The sequence below is a fragment of the Osmia lignaria genome, chromosome 6 (genome assembly GCF_051020975.1).
Source record: "Osmia lignaria lignaria isolate PbOS001 chromosome 6, iyOsmLign1, whole genome shotgun sequence".
NCBI lineage: Eukaryota > Metazoa > Arthropoda > Insecta > Hymenoptera > Megachilidae > Osmia > Osmia lignaria.
Window position 1 is genome coordinate 8828639 of NC_135037.1, and position 13208 is coordinate 8841846.

Genomic DNA, 13208 nt, shown 5'->3' on the forward strand with positions numbered 1-13208 from the left:
TGAAATATAAATAATTGAAAATTTAGTATTTTATAAAAATGGTATAATAATATACCATTTTCACCGGTGCAATTAATGCGTCAAAATATGAAAAATTTAATTGCAGTCCTTCGGCAATATATGACAGGTTGGCAGGCGTAACACGGATGCAGGGTAGAGTGGTTCAATAGATATGTAGCCGGTGCATGCAGGTTGCATCCGGCACGAGCTGCACCCGTTTTGCCATAAATTAAATCCACGATCAACTTTCTTAAACGACATCGACGACGTGACACGAAACGTTACGGTATGCATTTCTTTCGGCCCACCTCTAAGGTTATTGAGTTCCTGCTTCGATACGGCTGGTTCGCCTTGCCATACCGCGCCCACTATGGGTACCGGTAAATGGACGCCCGGTCAAACTGCATTTTTCCCTTCGTTCAGCTGCACCGGTATTATTCGCGAGCCTGGATAATGAGATAATCGTCCCTTTGTTTAAAGCTTTCCTTCCGTTTCGACTTAAACAGCTTTGTCACATAGACTTGCGTCTGATGATGTACATTGCTGTCCGTAAGTCAAGGGATATTTATAATTAACAATTGGAACTGACCATTTTAGGACTTAAGAGATATTTCCAAGATATGTTTTTATAGGTTTTGTGTAGATTTGTAAAACAACATTTAAGTAATTTAAATTTTATTGAAATGCAATAATTACAATAAATACAGGTACAGGTATAAAATCAAATTTGATTTAAAAAAATTAATTCGTTCATCGTTCATAATGTCATGGAGTTGTTTCAAATATACTGGGACATTTTTAGGGCTATAAAACATGTAAATTTTCATATTGTTCCTTTTCATTATTATATTGAAAATAATTAATATTCAATAATAGACAATTTTTATACATCATTTACAGAAGTTTTCATTTTCAAATGCTTGGGAGTTTTATATTTACATTAAAAAGTAAAACTCTAAGAAATTATAAATTAAAATTATAATAATAATATAATATAATCTTAATTTCAATTAAAATAAAATCTCTATCTACAAAATTGATAAAATACACAATAATTAAATTATATTTCATTAAACGCAATAATCACTGTGAGGATTTTACAAGTTCTTGTATCTGATTGATTCATAGTGATTTATGGATCAGGCTACGATCACGTATCCTCCTTTTTAGATCGTGGGATCCTCCAGTTTGTTGCGATAGCATGGAGAACGCCAAAGGTTGCTGAATGAAAGTAACGTGACCCCAAAGTGCGCGGGATCGTGGTCACATTTATAAAAGAAATAATTATGCAAAACGCAGGGCGTCAACCAAGAAAATCCCACTGACTATCATTTACAAAATACCAAACATATAATTTATTCTAAGGAGAATCATTTTTCTGCTTAATTGCTTATAATTGAATGAAGTGGAAAATTATAATAAGTTAAATTTCATTATGAATTTTGCAATAAAGATGACGACAATTGAAATACATTATCGAATTATGATATTTTGTAAATATTGTATTATTGTGATGTTGTGTGTTTAACCAATGAAAGCACAAACGAAAGAAGACATTTCTTTTAATTAACAAGGAAAATGCATTAATTAATTTATCACATTTCTAAAAAGGAATTTATGTAAAATTCATATAGCCTTCTTCCAGGAAGTTCAACTTGTTCCCTCTTGTACACCTTGTGATAAGATTATGGACAAGGCTCTGCTAACCCACAATCTCTTAATTATAAATGCATACGCATGAATAATTCAGTATCCAATAATTATTTCCGTGAATGTTATTCATCAGATTTTAACAGAGGTATAAATTTTAGATAAATTAAGAAGTAATAAATTAACAATTATTAGATTGACGACTAAATTCGTGTCTTTTTTATATATTATATATCAAAGCTACCCTAATAACTAATAATTAGAACAGGGTAACTTTTCCTAGCTGACATCCACCACATCAAAAGGGTTAATAATTGATTTCAATAAGGTATGCTTCGTAAAAATTTGGATAAATACAAATTTATGCTTGGGTGTCAGCTTGAAGTGTTTAAATATAATTTCTGACTTAACTTTTACTGAAGGTGTACGAGTAGCCATCTGGAGTCCTATTAAAATTCAGTTTCCCTGGTGGATAAAATCTTCGAGGTGGTGGTGTTGTAATGGCGTTGTATTGTGGCAATGGCCTTGCAGGGGGTTGATACTGTGGTCTGGGGTTGTGATATGAAGGAATAGATTGAAATTCGGGTGCAGGTTTGTACTGATATTGCGGCTGAGGTTGATACACAGGTTGTGGTTGAGGTAGAGGTTGAGGCTGAGGCTGAGGCTGAGGTTCGTACACTGGTTGACTTGGACGTTGATACTGCTGTGGAGGCGGATCGTATCTTGGTGACTGATAATCAGGTGGATTGTATCTTGGTGGTTGATAATCAGGTGGATTATACTGTGGCAGAGGCTCATATTCCGGTCGAGGTGGAACTTGCGGAGGTGGAACAGGGATACCATCTCCAGTAGCCTGAACAGATAAAATATAAGTTAATAAAATATAAATTGTTAATTAATTAAAAAAAATTAAAATCATTAATATTTAAGTGTAACTTTCATAAAGAAATCAAATTAAAACAGAAAATCACCAAAATTTCAACAGGAAAAGCTTAATAGAAAAACGAAAGATTTAATGTGGTACTCCAACGTACATACCTGAAAACCATTTTTACCAGCAGTGTACGTCACCGTACGTCTTTGACCCGTCGGATCAACGTAGGAGTAAGACCCACGACGATTTCCATAAACGTCGCTTTCTTCTTTGAATTCCACGCCATCTTCTTGCGAATAAGCGGCGCCAAAAGTCCCGTCTCCGGCTAAATATCTCGCATCACTTAAAATTGCTGCCTGTTGCGGTGGTTGGTGTTGACCACTCGACGATTGACACGATATCAGTGTGACAGTGCAGATTAACAGGGTCTAATTAATTCAAATTTGAAACTTTAGCAGAATTCCTTATTAAATATTTAAAATAAGCAATTAAACGTTTTTTAAATAAACTACATGGTATTGCAAGTGTATCACAGATATAAAGTGCAAGTGATCCACTATTGGTACAATGATACAATGCGCCCTGAGTAGTTTGATACGAAATTGAGAGTAAGTACTCACGAATAGAGTATCCATAATGGAGTGACAACAACAACGTGAGGCGATGAGAAGTACAACAGTGCCGGAAGAATCATCGAGAGGGGCGTTTTATATGGCACATTGGATCACGTTGACCTGAAAAGACCTTGATAGTTGCCTGCGCGCCCTGGCTCTAGAATAATGCTATTGCACTATGATCTCCTACCACGCCTTTCGACTACCACTCAGCTTTCCTCCTGGTTACTTGCACTGACATTTCTTGGAACAAAGTTCTCACTGTCGAACTATAGTAAACATTTGCATCGCCATTGGTGCAAGAATCTTTTCGGTATTTTATTTATCCCTTGCATCGCTTGTTAGATATTTCAGTAACAACTTATTAACAAGGAGCAATTGAAAATAAATGTTGTTGCGTATCTTGATTATATCCACCGAGCAATATAGATCTAAAAAAACTAGACATGCTTTTGTTTTCAAGGGGTTTTGAATTTGTCCTTTGAGAACGGATGCCATCTGTTGTATCCTAGTACAAACATGTGAAACACTTCGCACTGCAACAGTCTAACATATGTTGATGGTAATAGCAGATTACTTCGATATCAAAGAATATATCCCATCACTGGCAATCAGTCATTCTTTTATATTAGTGTCTACGCTCGCGGTTAGATAGCAATAGTAGTACATACTGTTTTCATAGAGCGCGGTAGTTTTTAATTTAAAAAAACATAAAAATAGTAGTAGCAAAATATTCTCAGCTTTTTAAATTAATTAATTTAAAATAATAGAATCTCTCTGACTGGTGTTGAAGCATTTAATTAAAAAATCTTTTGTTATTGTACCATAATAACTTAAAATACTCCGACAGAATATATAATAAAAACTGTTATGCAACAATATGTGTTAAAAATGAAAGTGAATAAAAAATTAGCACCTGGATTTTACTCATTTCACTTTCCTTTAAAACAGTTGAAAATTGTTGCAAATTATTACATAATAAAACAGTCTAATTATACTTTCATTGTATCATTTTACAAAAAGATGTGTGCAGCTGATATTAAGCGGTGATGGTAAGGAACGCATTAAAGTCGAACACCTTTCAGTAAATGCATTATTTCCGGTATATCGTTCACACGAGCACCGAGTAATCTTGTTTTTCCGGCTAGATTACAATCTAGCGTTGCTTTGAATATCTGGTTTAAGAAACAAATATAGTAGAATTCAAAAAAATTCAAATACTATAAAAATTATAATTATTTTTCAAAAAAAAAACGAATATAGTTTAGACTAATTAATGATGAAAGATTTTCCAAATGAACGATGGTAACAAATGCCTGAAAGACAAAAACCTTTCGGTTAATGCACCATTTCCGGTATACCATTCGCACGAACAATGAGTTAATTTGCTTTTCCGGTGTATACAGGTTGTTAACACGAATCGAGCCGAGTTGCGTTCTATTTTTGAGTAGTTCGATGGAAACGCAGTTCTTCCTCAGCCGATAGACTTTCTCCGTCTGTTTCCGTGCAACGAATCTTTTTTTCTCGTCGTGCCTTTCGAATATCATCGAGGAACTTTCCTCATCGAAGGTCCCCGTTTTTTGATCCGGCTGTAGCAGAATCTTTTTTCCGTCACCAATTAACTTGTTGATTCAATGTGTCTTACAACCAGATCGTTCGTTTTCGAGGTCCCTTCTCCATCGTGACCGATGAAATTATCCTTTCGAAAAGGAAGTTGATAGTTTTTACAATGGCTCGTTGGAAAAACACTATCCAAGGTGAAGCAAGGCGTGGAAAGTCCCGTTTAATGAACGGGACTAACTATGAAGATGTAAAAAGAGCTCGTATGTGCCGTTTGCTTTCTCCTTGCTCTATTTTTCTCGGGAACGGAATATATGAAGAGGTATTTGCTTTTTATAGGGAAAACGTTGCTTACATTTATGTAACTTGCTCTCGTTTTCTTGCATTTCTAAATGATTCCAAAAGATATTAATTATAAGATGTTTCTCATGGGATGGGTTATTAGGGATCCATGGTATCTAGCAAAGATACAAATTTAACCGTCTGAAAGTTTATCACTAACATCACGACAATTTGTATTTAATTTTAGACTCCTTTTCATTTCCATTTTCTAAATTTTAAACTATTCTACTTTTTTAAACATTATTTTTCAAAAATATGAAAATTTTCTGGATTGCAATGGAATTAGTTAATCCTCGCACCCTAAACTCAGAGTTATTTTGACCTTGTGTATATATTATTATTTTAAGTTTTGTATATAATTATAATAGTATTCTTATGGGTCAGAGCGATCCTGTACTCCACCATTGCATCACTCATTCGTCTTCCAAGGGTTAAAGAATCTTTTATAAATTAACAAAAAGAATGGAGTAAAGTATATCTTAAATAAATTATATCCTGCATAAACGTTCTAATCGTGTTCTAATATCAAACTCTATAGTTTCTCATAAATTTCAATTCATATGTGGCAATAACAGAGATCAAGGAATATCCAGTTCATATTATTGAGACATAATATATGTACATTCACATCTGTTGCAAAACATATTGTAATCTATGATGTGAATCATAGTCTGAATTCATCTCTTAAATATGTAGGTACTTTCACCCATGGATTGCTAAATGCAGAATACTTTCCTATTTTTCTATTGATAATAAAAAATTTTATCTTCTCGTTTACTCTTGTCTGACTAAATCGTATTCGAACAAAGAAAGTAACAATTAATTACATTCTACGGTAACACGTAATAACGAGGAACGTTGGATGAATTAATTATGGATTTGCAGGAACAGAAATTGCTGTCAAAAGCAAAAGTTACGTTACATTCTTGTGTACCTTAGAACAGTGTAACGTAAAAAACTTCCTGCTTTCGTACTTTTCCCACTCTTTCCAGAAGTACGTGTCGTAATGAAGGTAACGAGGATCTGGTAATTTCGAAAATTACTGTGATTTTTCAGTCATCGTAAAAAAAAATGCCGAGGTTTGCCTCCTTAGAACTCTGGTTTATGAGGTTTTTCAGAGTTCCTTTAGAACCTATTACTGCTCCCTTCTATTATGTTCAAATAATATCCTCTAATTTTGTTCGCACATTTTTTTCACTGTAATCGACTTGATAAATTTTCGTCCCGGAAATCAGTTCCGAGAACCGTTCTTTCGTAACGAGAAAATAAAATTTTTGGTCATTTTTGTTGAAAAAATTGATCACTAAACAGTCCTTCGCATTAAAAATTGAAAGTAATATTAAAACTTTCAATTACAGTTATTATTGTAATAAAATTTCTTGATTATAAAAGGATTTAAAATTCATTTTTGTTATCAAATTCTTCTTATTGTAACTTGTTAATCATAATTACTATTTTAATGCAACTTCTCACTCGAAGACATTAATCTTGTTATCATGAAATCACGTACCTTAGAATTAAGATTCTGTGAAACTTTCTCTTTAAATCAACCAATAATTATCTACTTGACTAAAAATGTACGAATAGAATAATTACGTTGCACTGCTGAAGACATCAATTTCTGCATATACACCATTCCTCGTTAATTAATTTTTTGTAAAGGTGCATTTACTGATGCACTTCCTATGAAGGACATATATCCGAAATATAATATTTATTCATAGTACCATATTAATATGGTGTCAAACATATAATTTTACTATTTTAGCAGCAAGATTTTCATAAGTACCTTAATTGTTTAAATCAAATTAAAGAGTACATTAAAATGAGTTATACAGATTTTAAATCAGCTTGTATATAAAACTGATATATTTGCATTGAATTGCATGTTCACTCTTGGGACACGAGGATGCATCCGAAGATAAGCCGTTATTTACAGTCTGTCCTGTTGCATTTTTATGCACTGGAAAGTTCAGGGGCGCAACAATGGTACTCAATCGTGTTGATTCAAAATTTTCGAGGAAACTCGATAATTTTATCGTCGTTTCTTGTTTTTCCATACAAAGTATCCTAGATTCTTTTAACAAAGGACAAGAGTTTATTCTGTAGATGCAAATAAGAATAAAATGTTAAATTGGAGAGAATCAATCTCTTCAATGTTTATTTACTGAGAATTTTGAAATAAAAGATTTTTTTTATTAATTATCACATATTTTAACACTCTGTACAGTAGATGATTTTTTATTCTACTGTTTTGAAATTCGTCGAAGTTGTTATTAGCTTTCATCAATAACTGCGATTTAAAGCAATTATTATAGGAAACCGTTTACACGTTGTAAAAGTCGTATACAATCTGTATGCAAAAAACCGCACATGGGAGAACAGCCTTTGTCTTTCTTCTGAAGTTATTGCATCCTGATTACTATTACTCTGAAACTGTTTTTTAATTTGCAGAATAATACCTGTTATGATGTGTAAAGTATAGCATGAGGATTTATTATGTAAGTTGGAAAATTAGATCATAATTCCACTCTATTATTTAATACCATATTTAGTGGTATTGGTGATTATTATTATAAATTATTAAATTCCATAAATGTTGCTTAGCTAAAATTATGTAATGATCCATAGTTAAATTGAAAATCATTAATAAAAAATAAAAAATGAAATGAAGGTTGACTGAGAAAATATTTAAAGATAATTTTGTGTATAATGAAGAAGACTAATTTGAAAAAAGAATGACACCTCTTGTGACATTTTCTATTCCTTTAAAAGCAACACAGCTGAAGCTATTTTCTCCCGTGTTGTGCTTTAATAGAGCACAAGAGAACTATTTGATCCATGAAACCGGTTTCATTGATTTCAAGATTTCTTTGACTTACAAAGGAACGATTGAGTAACAGCTTGTCTTAATTTCGTGCTAATTACAACGCGGTATGCAGTAGCTTTTTCTAATTTCTTCTAATTAATAATAAATGTTTCAAATTAAAAGTTACGTTGTTAATATTATTAAGATCAAAAGAAGCACCCATAGGTACTACCTACATCCTTTCGTGAGACTGTGAATGTTCAAGATATCAAATTTTCTGACTACCATAATAACACATTAATTACAAATTAAAACAAGGAACTACTTCTTCATGGAGTAGTAGCAAAGCCATGGGAAACTGAAGTAGCAATAGCTGCTGCCTTTATCCTTTCGTCAGGGTAGCACTTTCAACATAATTGATTATCTAGTTATCCTCTTGAAATTCTAATTGTAAATTAAGAAAGATCGTTTCTTTTGCGAAGTAGCAAAGCGGGGTAACCTAGGACACCTCGTTGTCCACAGCTTCCTAGATCAACTTTGTAAGCGGGTTGCGCCAGCGACGCGACGCATTCTCGCAATCGGCCACGATAATATCCCGAGGGCCTCGGTTCGCTCATTACCCAGAGGCAGAATTACTTTAAAAGTAGGTAGCCACCGTCCGTCTGCTTGGCCGACCAATTACACCGGGCCGACTACCAGTATATAGAAGAGCCACGGAGGCCCTGTTAGCTGATTTCTGCTCGTACACCCGTGAATCAAACATCCACCATCGGTTTCTTCTCTCCACCAAACATGAGACTTCCAGTGAGTGTGAAATCCTCTTCAAACTATTCCATGGTGGTCCGAGTTGTTTAACTGTATAGAATTTCTTCGGGGGGTTTCAGTTTGAGTGTTGTTCAGTTATTAGGTTCTTTGCTTGGTTTCAGTGAGTGATACAATTATAGTGTACTTGTGATTGAAGGGTTGTCAGTGACGGAAATTAATCTCTTTAAATGTTGAGGATAAGTGAAGACTGTTGAATGGTGATGAGGGTTGATTGGGTCGTTTGGCACTTTTATTTATGGATTTCTAAAATTCTGATTTTGTGATGTTCTATAAGCGAAAATTCAGTAAAGGAAATAATTAAAAAAAAAAGATTAGAGAAATATTATTTTGAATGATATTGATACTATAGTAATAGTGCAATGTAGGAAATTAAAAACTTGAAATTTGTAATTTTTTAATTTGTATTATTAAGTATAGTCAACTTGGTAATTAATATAATTCGATTTAATTAAAATTAGTAGAGTTTCCTTACTTACGTTTATATAATATCCTTTTCTTGTTTCTACTTGCAGAACGTAACAATAAGGTTTGATTATTTAACTTCAGAATAGGTTGCATGATGATAAGAATGGAATGTTCATTACTGAGAAGTGTATTTTTTAACGCTTTCTTAGCACAGTTATGTTACTTTCGACACAGGAACTACTTTTCTATTACATGTAGTCACTTAAATTTTATTTTATATTACTTTCTCACTTTATTAATTTATTTTAGTTTTCAAAATCTTTAAATGATTATAAGCTTTATTGATTTAATTATAACAAAAATTCTTCGTTAATAATTACACAATTAGTTTTTCCTTGTTACGTTTATAAATTAAGATTGAATTTGAGTTATTAATTTTTCGGTATCATTAAAGTGGAATACCTGTTAAATATTCAATTCTTAATTCCTCATTCATTAGTAAATATATTGCATAGTTATTTAACAGTTCAAGGTTCGATTCACTCATGCATGTTTGGACTTGGCAATACTAGTAAGCCTTTGCATGCTTCATACGATACTGAAATGAAACTGACTTTGCATAAAATTCTAAATATCATGAATCATAAACAAAATTTTACATTTAAAAAAAGAAATGAGGCTTTCTAGAAATGGGAAGGATCTTCACCTATTTCACCTATCTTTACCCGAATTAAATAAAAAAGATCAAGTTATTTTATCAAAAATTGCAATATTGCAAAAATCACTGCAAGATTAAGTCCTGCATATTTGAAAATTAGTAGAATTTCCCTGCTAAGCACGACTTAAACAATTCGTTCCAACAGTTTTCAACAATTCAGAACAGTTACGAGACGGAAATCCTTCTAGGTACTTAGTTTGTTCATTGAAACATACTCAACCTCGATTTCCCACAATTAAAAGTTATTAAGAAACAATTCAGCATGGTCTCTGGCTTAACTTTACGATAATTCCAGTATTATGGAAGGAAGTGAAACGTTACGAGGCATTATAAAGTACGATTGATGGTTAGTTGTAACACGCTCGGTTTACGATAAGTAACGGGATAAAAGCGGAAACGTAGCATGGTAGTGAAATGTTTTACCGAACAAAACGATCGTACGAATTCTCTTCCGCGTGCGATGTCTTCGCTCTCAGTTTCTTTCGATCCGAAGAGAAAGAGGAGTTCACTTTCTAACGGATCCCATTACAGTTACAGCATCGTTGCATTCGTCCGTTCAGGGTTGGTTCTCATGGCGATTCATTTATCCACCGTTTTATCTGTTTACAGATTCTACTGATTGCTTTAATTTTGACAGTGGTGGCACAAGAGAACGCGCAGCGTTCTGCTCGAACCCCTCAGGCTCAAATCAGGTATCAAGATCCCAATGGTGAGTACATAATTAATTTATTCAATTATTTCAAATAATCAAGAAAAATCCTCCCAGAAGATTTGCACATTTTTTACTTATATAAGTACCAACCACATCAAATAATTTATAATTGTACAATTTTATTATTAAATCATTAACATTAGAACTACCAAAGAGGACAAAATGACTGGTTTTCAGTTTCTTATTTTAAATTATAAATTTTATCGAGGTATTTTTACGTTTACTGTATATTAAATTACGTTTCATCCCTTATCTATTTAGTAATCTACATCGGTACGTCGGTAATTCCAGTGTTAATATCTTCTTTTGTTGCAGGTCTGAAGGTGGACTGGAAACTATTCTCTCCCCAGACCCAATTGCGATCTCAGTATCAAAATTTGCAAATTTCTCAACAAGAACAATCTTCTACTTCTGCCAATGCTGCACAAGCTCATCCCCAGCAACAGGCACAAAGGCGACCTCAACAATCTCAGCTACTGCAAATCGACCCAGACGAAGTGCAGTACAAATCGTACTCACAGCCTCAAGCTCAAGCAGCAGCTCAGCAAGAACCCAGTCAGATACAATACAAAACCTATGAACAGCCTCAAGTCCAAGCAGCACCTCAACCAGATCCTCATCAACAGCAGTACAACGCCTACGTACAAGCTCAACCTCAACCAGAGGCTCAACCAGATCCCCAAGCGCAATACAACGTGTATGAGCAGTCTCAAATTCCAGCTGAAACTCAGCCAGACCAAAATCAGATACATTACAACACCTACTCCAATGCCCGGTCGCATGCCAAACAAGTGATTCTAGAAAATTACAAGCCACAACGTCATTACGCTGAACAACCTACTCAACAGTACACTTCGAACGTCATAGCTCCTCAGGATCAGCAATTAGCAAACGCTGATTATTCTCAATACGATCAGTCGGAAAGTTACGAGCAAATAGAGCAACAGAAGTCCAGGCGGGATTACGCGAATAGTGGATTTCAGGGTAGAATCGTGTACAAACACGAATTGGAACAGCAACAACAGCAGCAGCAGCAGCAGCAGCAAGAGCAGTACGAACAGCAGATCGATCATGTAAAAGTGCCTATTGAGAATCTTCCTGTTCCACCACCTCAGAAGCTGATCTTCCATAAGAACATGCCTAGGGAGATTCAAGAGTTATTGCAATTCCAAGCTGAATTACCATATAATGTAATCGCAAACAGCATCAGTTACAAGCCGAAGACGGTGTTCGTGCCTAAACCGTTGCCGCCTGAAACTAAAGGGCCTTATAGCTACCGCAGCAAGATCTATTACGTGAATAATGACAGATACGAGCCGGATTTCGAATCGATTAAACCTGTTGAAGAGGAACAGAATCATTGAACGAGGATTTTTGAGGTAGAGGATTCGTTTCATGATTGGCAGTGGCGGCTCGTAGTTGAAAATTGTGCTGTTTCAGAAAATTTTTAGTCTTTGTTTTAAAAAACCGGCAGTGTGGGGGAGACACTGCTCTCTCTCCCGCGCAGCTTCGCGCGCAGCTTCCTGCGTGCGCATGCGCACACAATCAAACACCACGCCGCTGGAACTAGGAAGCACACAGTTCCATACAAAGATTTTTGTATCCTTTTCATAAATTGGGGGATGGCTACTGACATTAAGCTTAAGGATTATATATTGTACAAGCATAAAGAAAGAATTACAGAGAAAAGGATTCATTATATTAAATGTTATCGATAATATCAAGTGGAAATAGGAGGTGTCGCAGTTCCACAGTGCCTGTACGCGAGTCGTCACTGATGATTGGTGTGTTGAAATTGGGATATGTTTGGGGAAGTTTGAAGAAATTTGAAGATGTTTAAAAAGGTTTGAAGGAGTGGCGAAGGGACTAAGAATAAGTTTGTACATTTCTGTGCTTTAAATTATTATAATATGATTATAATATTAAGGTTAGTTTGGAGGGATAAGCAGAAAATTTAAATTGAAAAGTGAAATGATCGTGTGCTAAATAATTCTACCTATAATGTGTCTGATTGTACATGTCAATTTCCATTGCACCATTTAACGAGTTAGGGTATTTAATTTCAGCTAAATAGCAATTGCAGTAAGTATCGAACGAAAATACGAAATTTTACTCCTTCATATTTCCCTCAGACTCTCAACTTTCTCTGTGAAATAGAAGAATTAAACACTTACCTTTCTTGCTTCAACGCGTTGAGGAAAAAGGAAGTTGTTAAGTTTCTGGGTTATAAACGAAATTGAATCTTGTATTTTTAAGTTGCACGAAATATTTATCAATCTTCTCTGTGTTAACATCACCAACTCTAGCTTTAATTGTTTGCTCTATTAACTATCTTCTATAGCTTTAAACGGGCATAGTTATTTGTTACCTCTGACTTCAATATTGTTAGACAAATTAATCAATGAGGATCTGTAACGAATGTTTATGCATTTATAGAATATTAAAACATCCCAGAAATATGTAAAATATACAAAATGAACAAATTAAAATAATATAACATTTTAAATGATTCAAAGGGCAAAAGTATTTTATAAAAATATATATGTGCATAAACATCCGTAGCTTAATTATTACATTTCGTGTTAAAATAATATTGTATATTTAATGTAAATTATATCAATAATTAATTTTTCCAGGATAAACATTTTTTTACCGAAACAATTGACTTTTACTTTACTGGTTCTACCATTCAATTCCCA

The 13208-nt window shown here is 34.0% G+C and overlaps 2 protein-coding genes across 2 annotated transcripts; one reads left to right on the forward strand and one right to left on the reverse strand.

Annotated features, from left to right (window-relative positions):
• Positions 1-754: 754 nt before the first annotated feature.
• Positions 755-3301, reverse strand: CPR19 (cuticular protein 19). The gene is made up of 3 exons (XM_034331455.2): positions 3145-3301; positions 2689-2952; positions 755-2503 (listed from the first exon to the last, which is right to left on the reverse strand). Exons 1-3 carry the CDS (start codon positions 3157-3159, stop codon positions 2057-2059), a joined length of 726 nt encoding a protein of 241 aa, XP_034187346.2. The 5' UTR covers positions 3160-3301; the 3' UTR covers positions 755-2056.
• Positions 3302-8526: 5225 nt separating this feature from the next.
• On the forward strand, positions 8527-13022 carry LOC117607678 (uncharacterized). Its single transcript, XM_034331638.2, has 3 exons — positions 8527-8653; positions 10407-10506; positions 10825-13022. The coding sequence occupies exons 1-3, from the start codon at positions 8642-8644 to the stop codon at positions 11871-11873; spliced, it is 1161 nt and encodes a 386-aa protein (XP_034187529.2). The 5' UTR covers positions 8527-8641; the 3' UTR covers positions 11874-13022.
• The last annotated feature ends 186 nt before the right edge of the window (positions 13023-13208 follow it).

Bases quoted from the DNA above. Each gene is read 5' to 3' on its own strand.
- CPR19 (XM_034331455.2), bottom strand. The intron at 2,504-2,688 runs GTATGTACGTTG...TTATCTGTTCAG, and splicing joins CTGGTAAAAATGGTTTTCAG to GCTACTGGAGATGGTATCCC.
- LOC117607678 (XM_034331638.2), top strand. The intron at 10,507-10,824 runs GTGAGTACATAA...CTTTTGTTGCAG, and splicing joins CAGGTATCAAGATCCCAATG to GTCTGAAGGTGGACTGGAAA.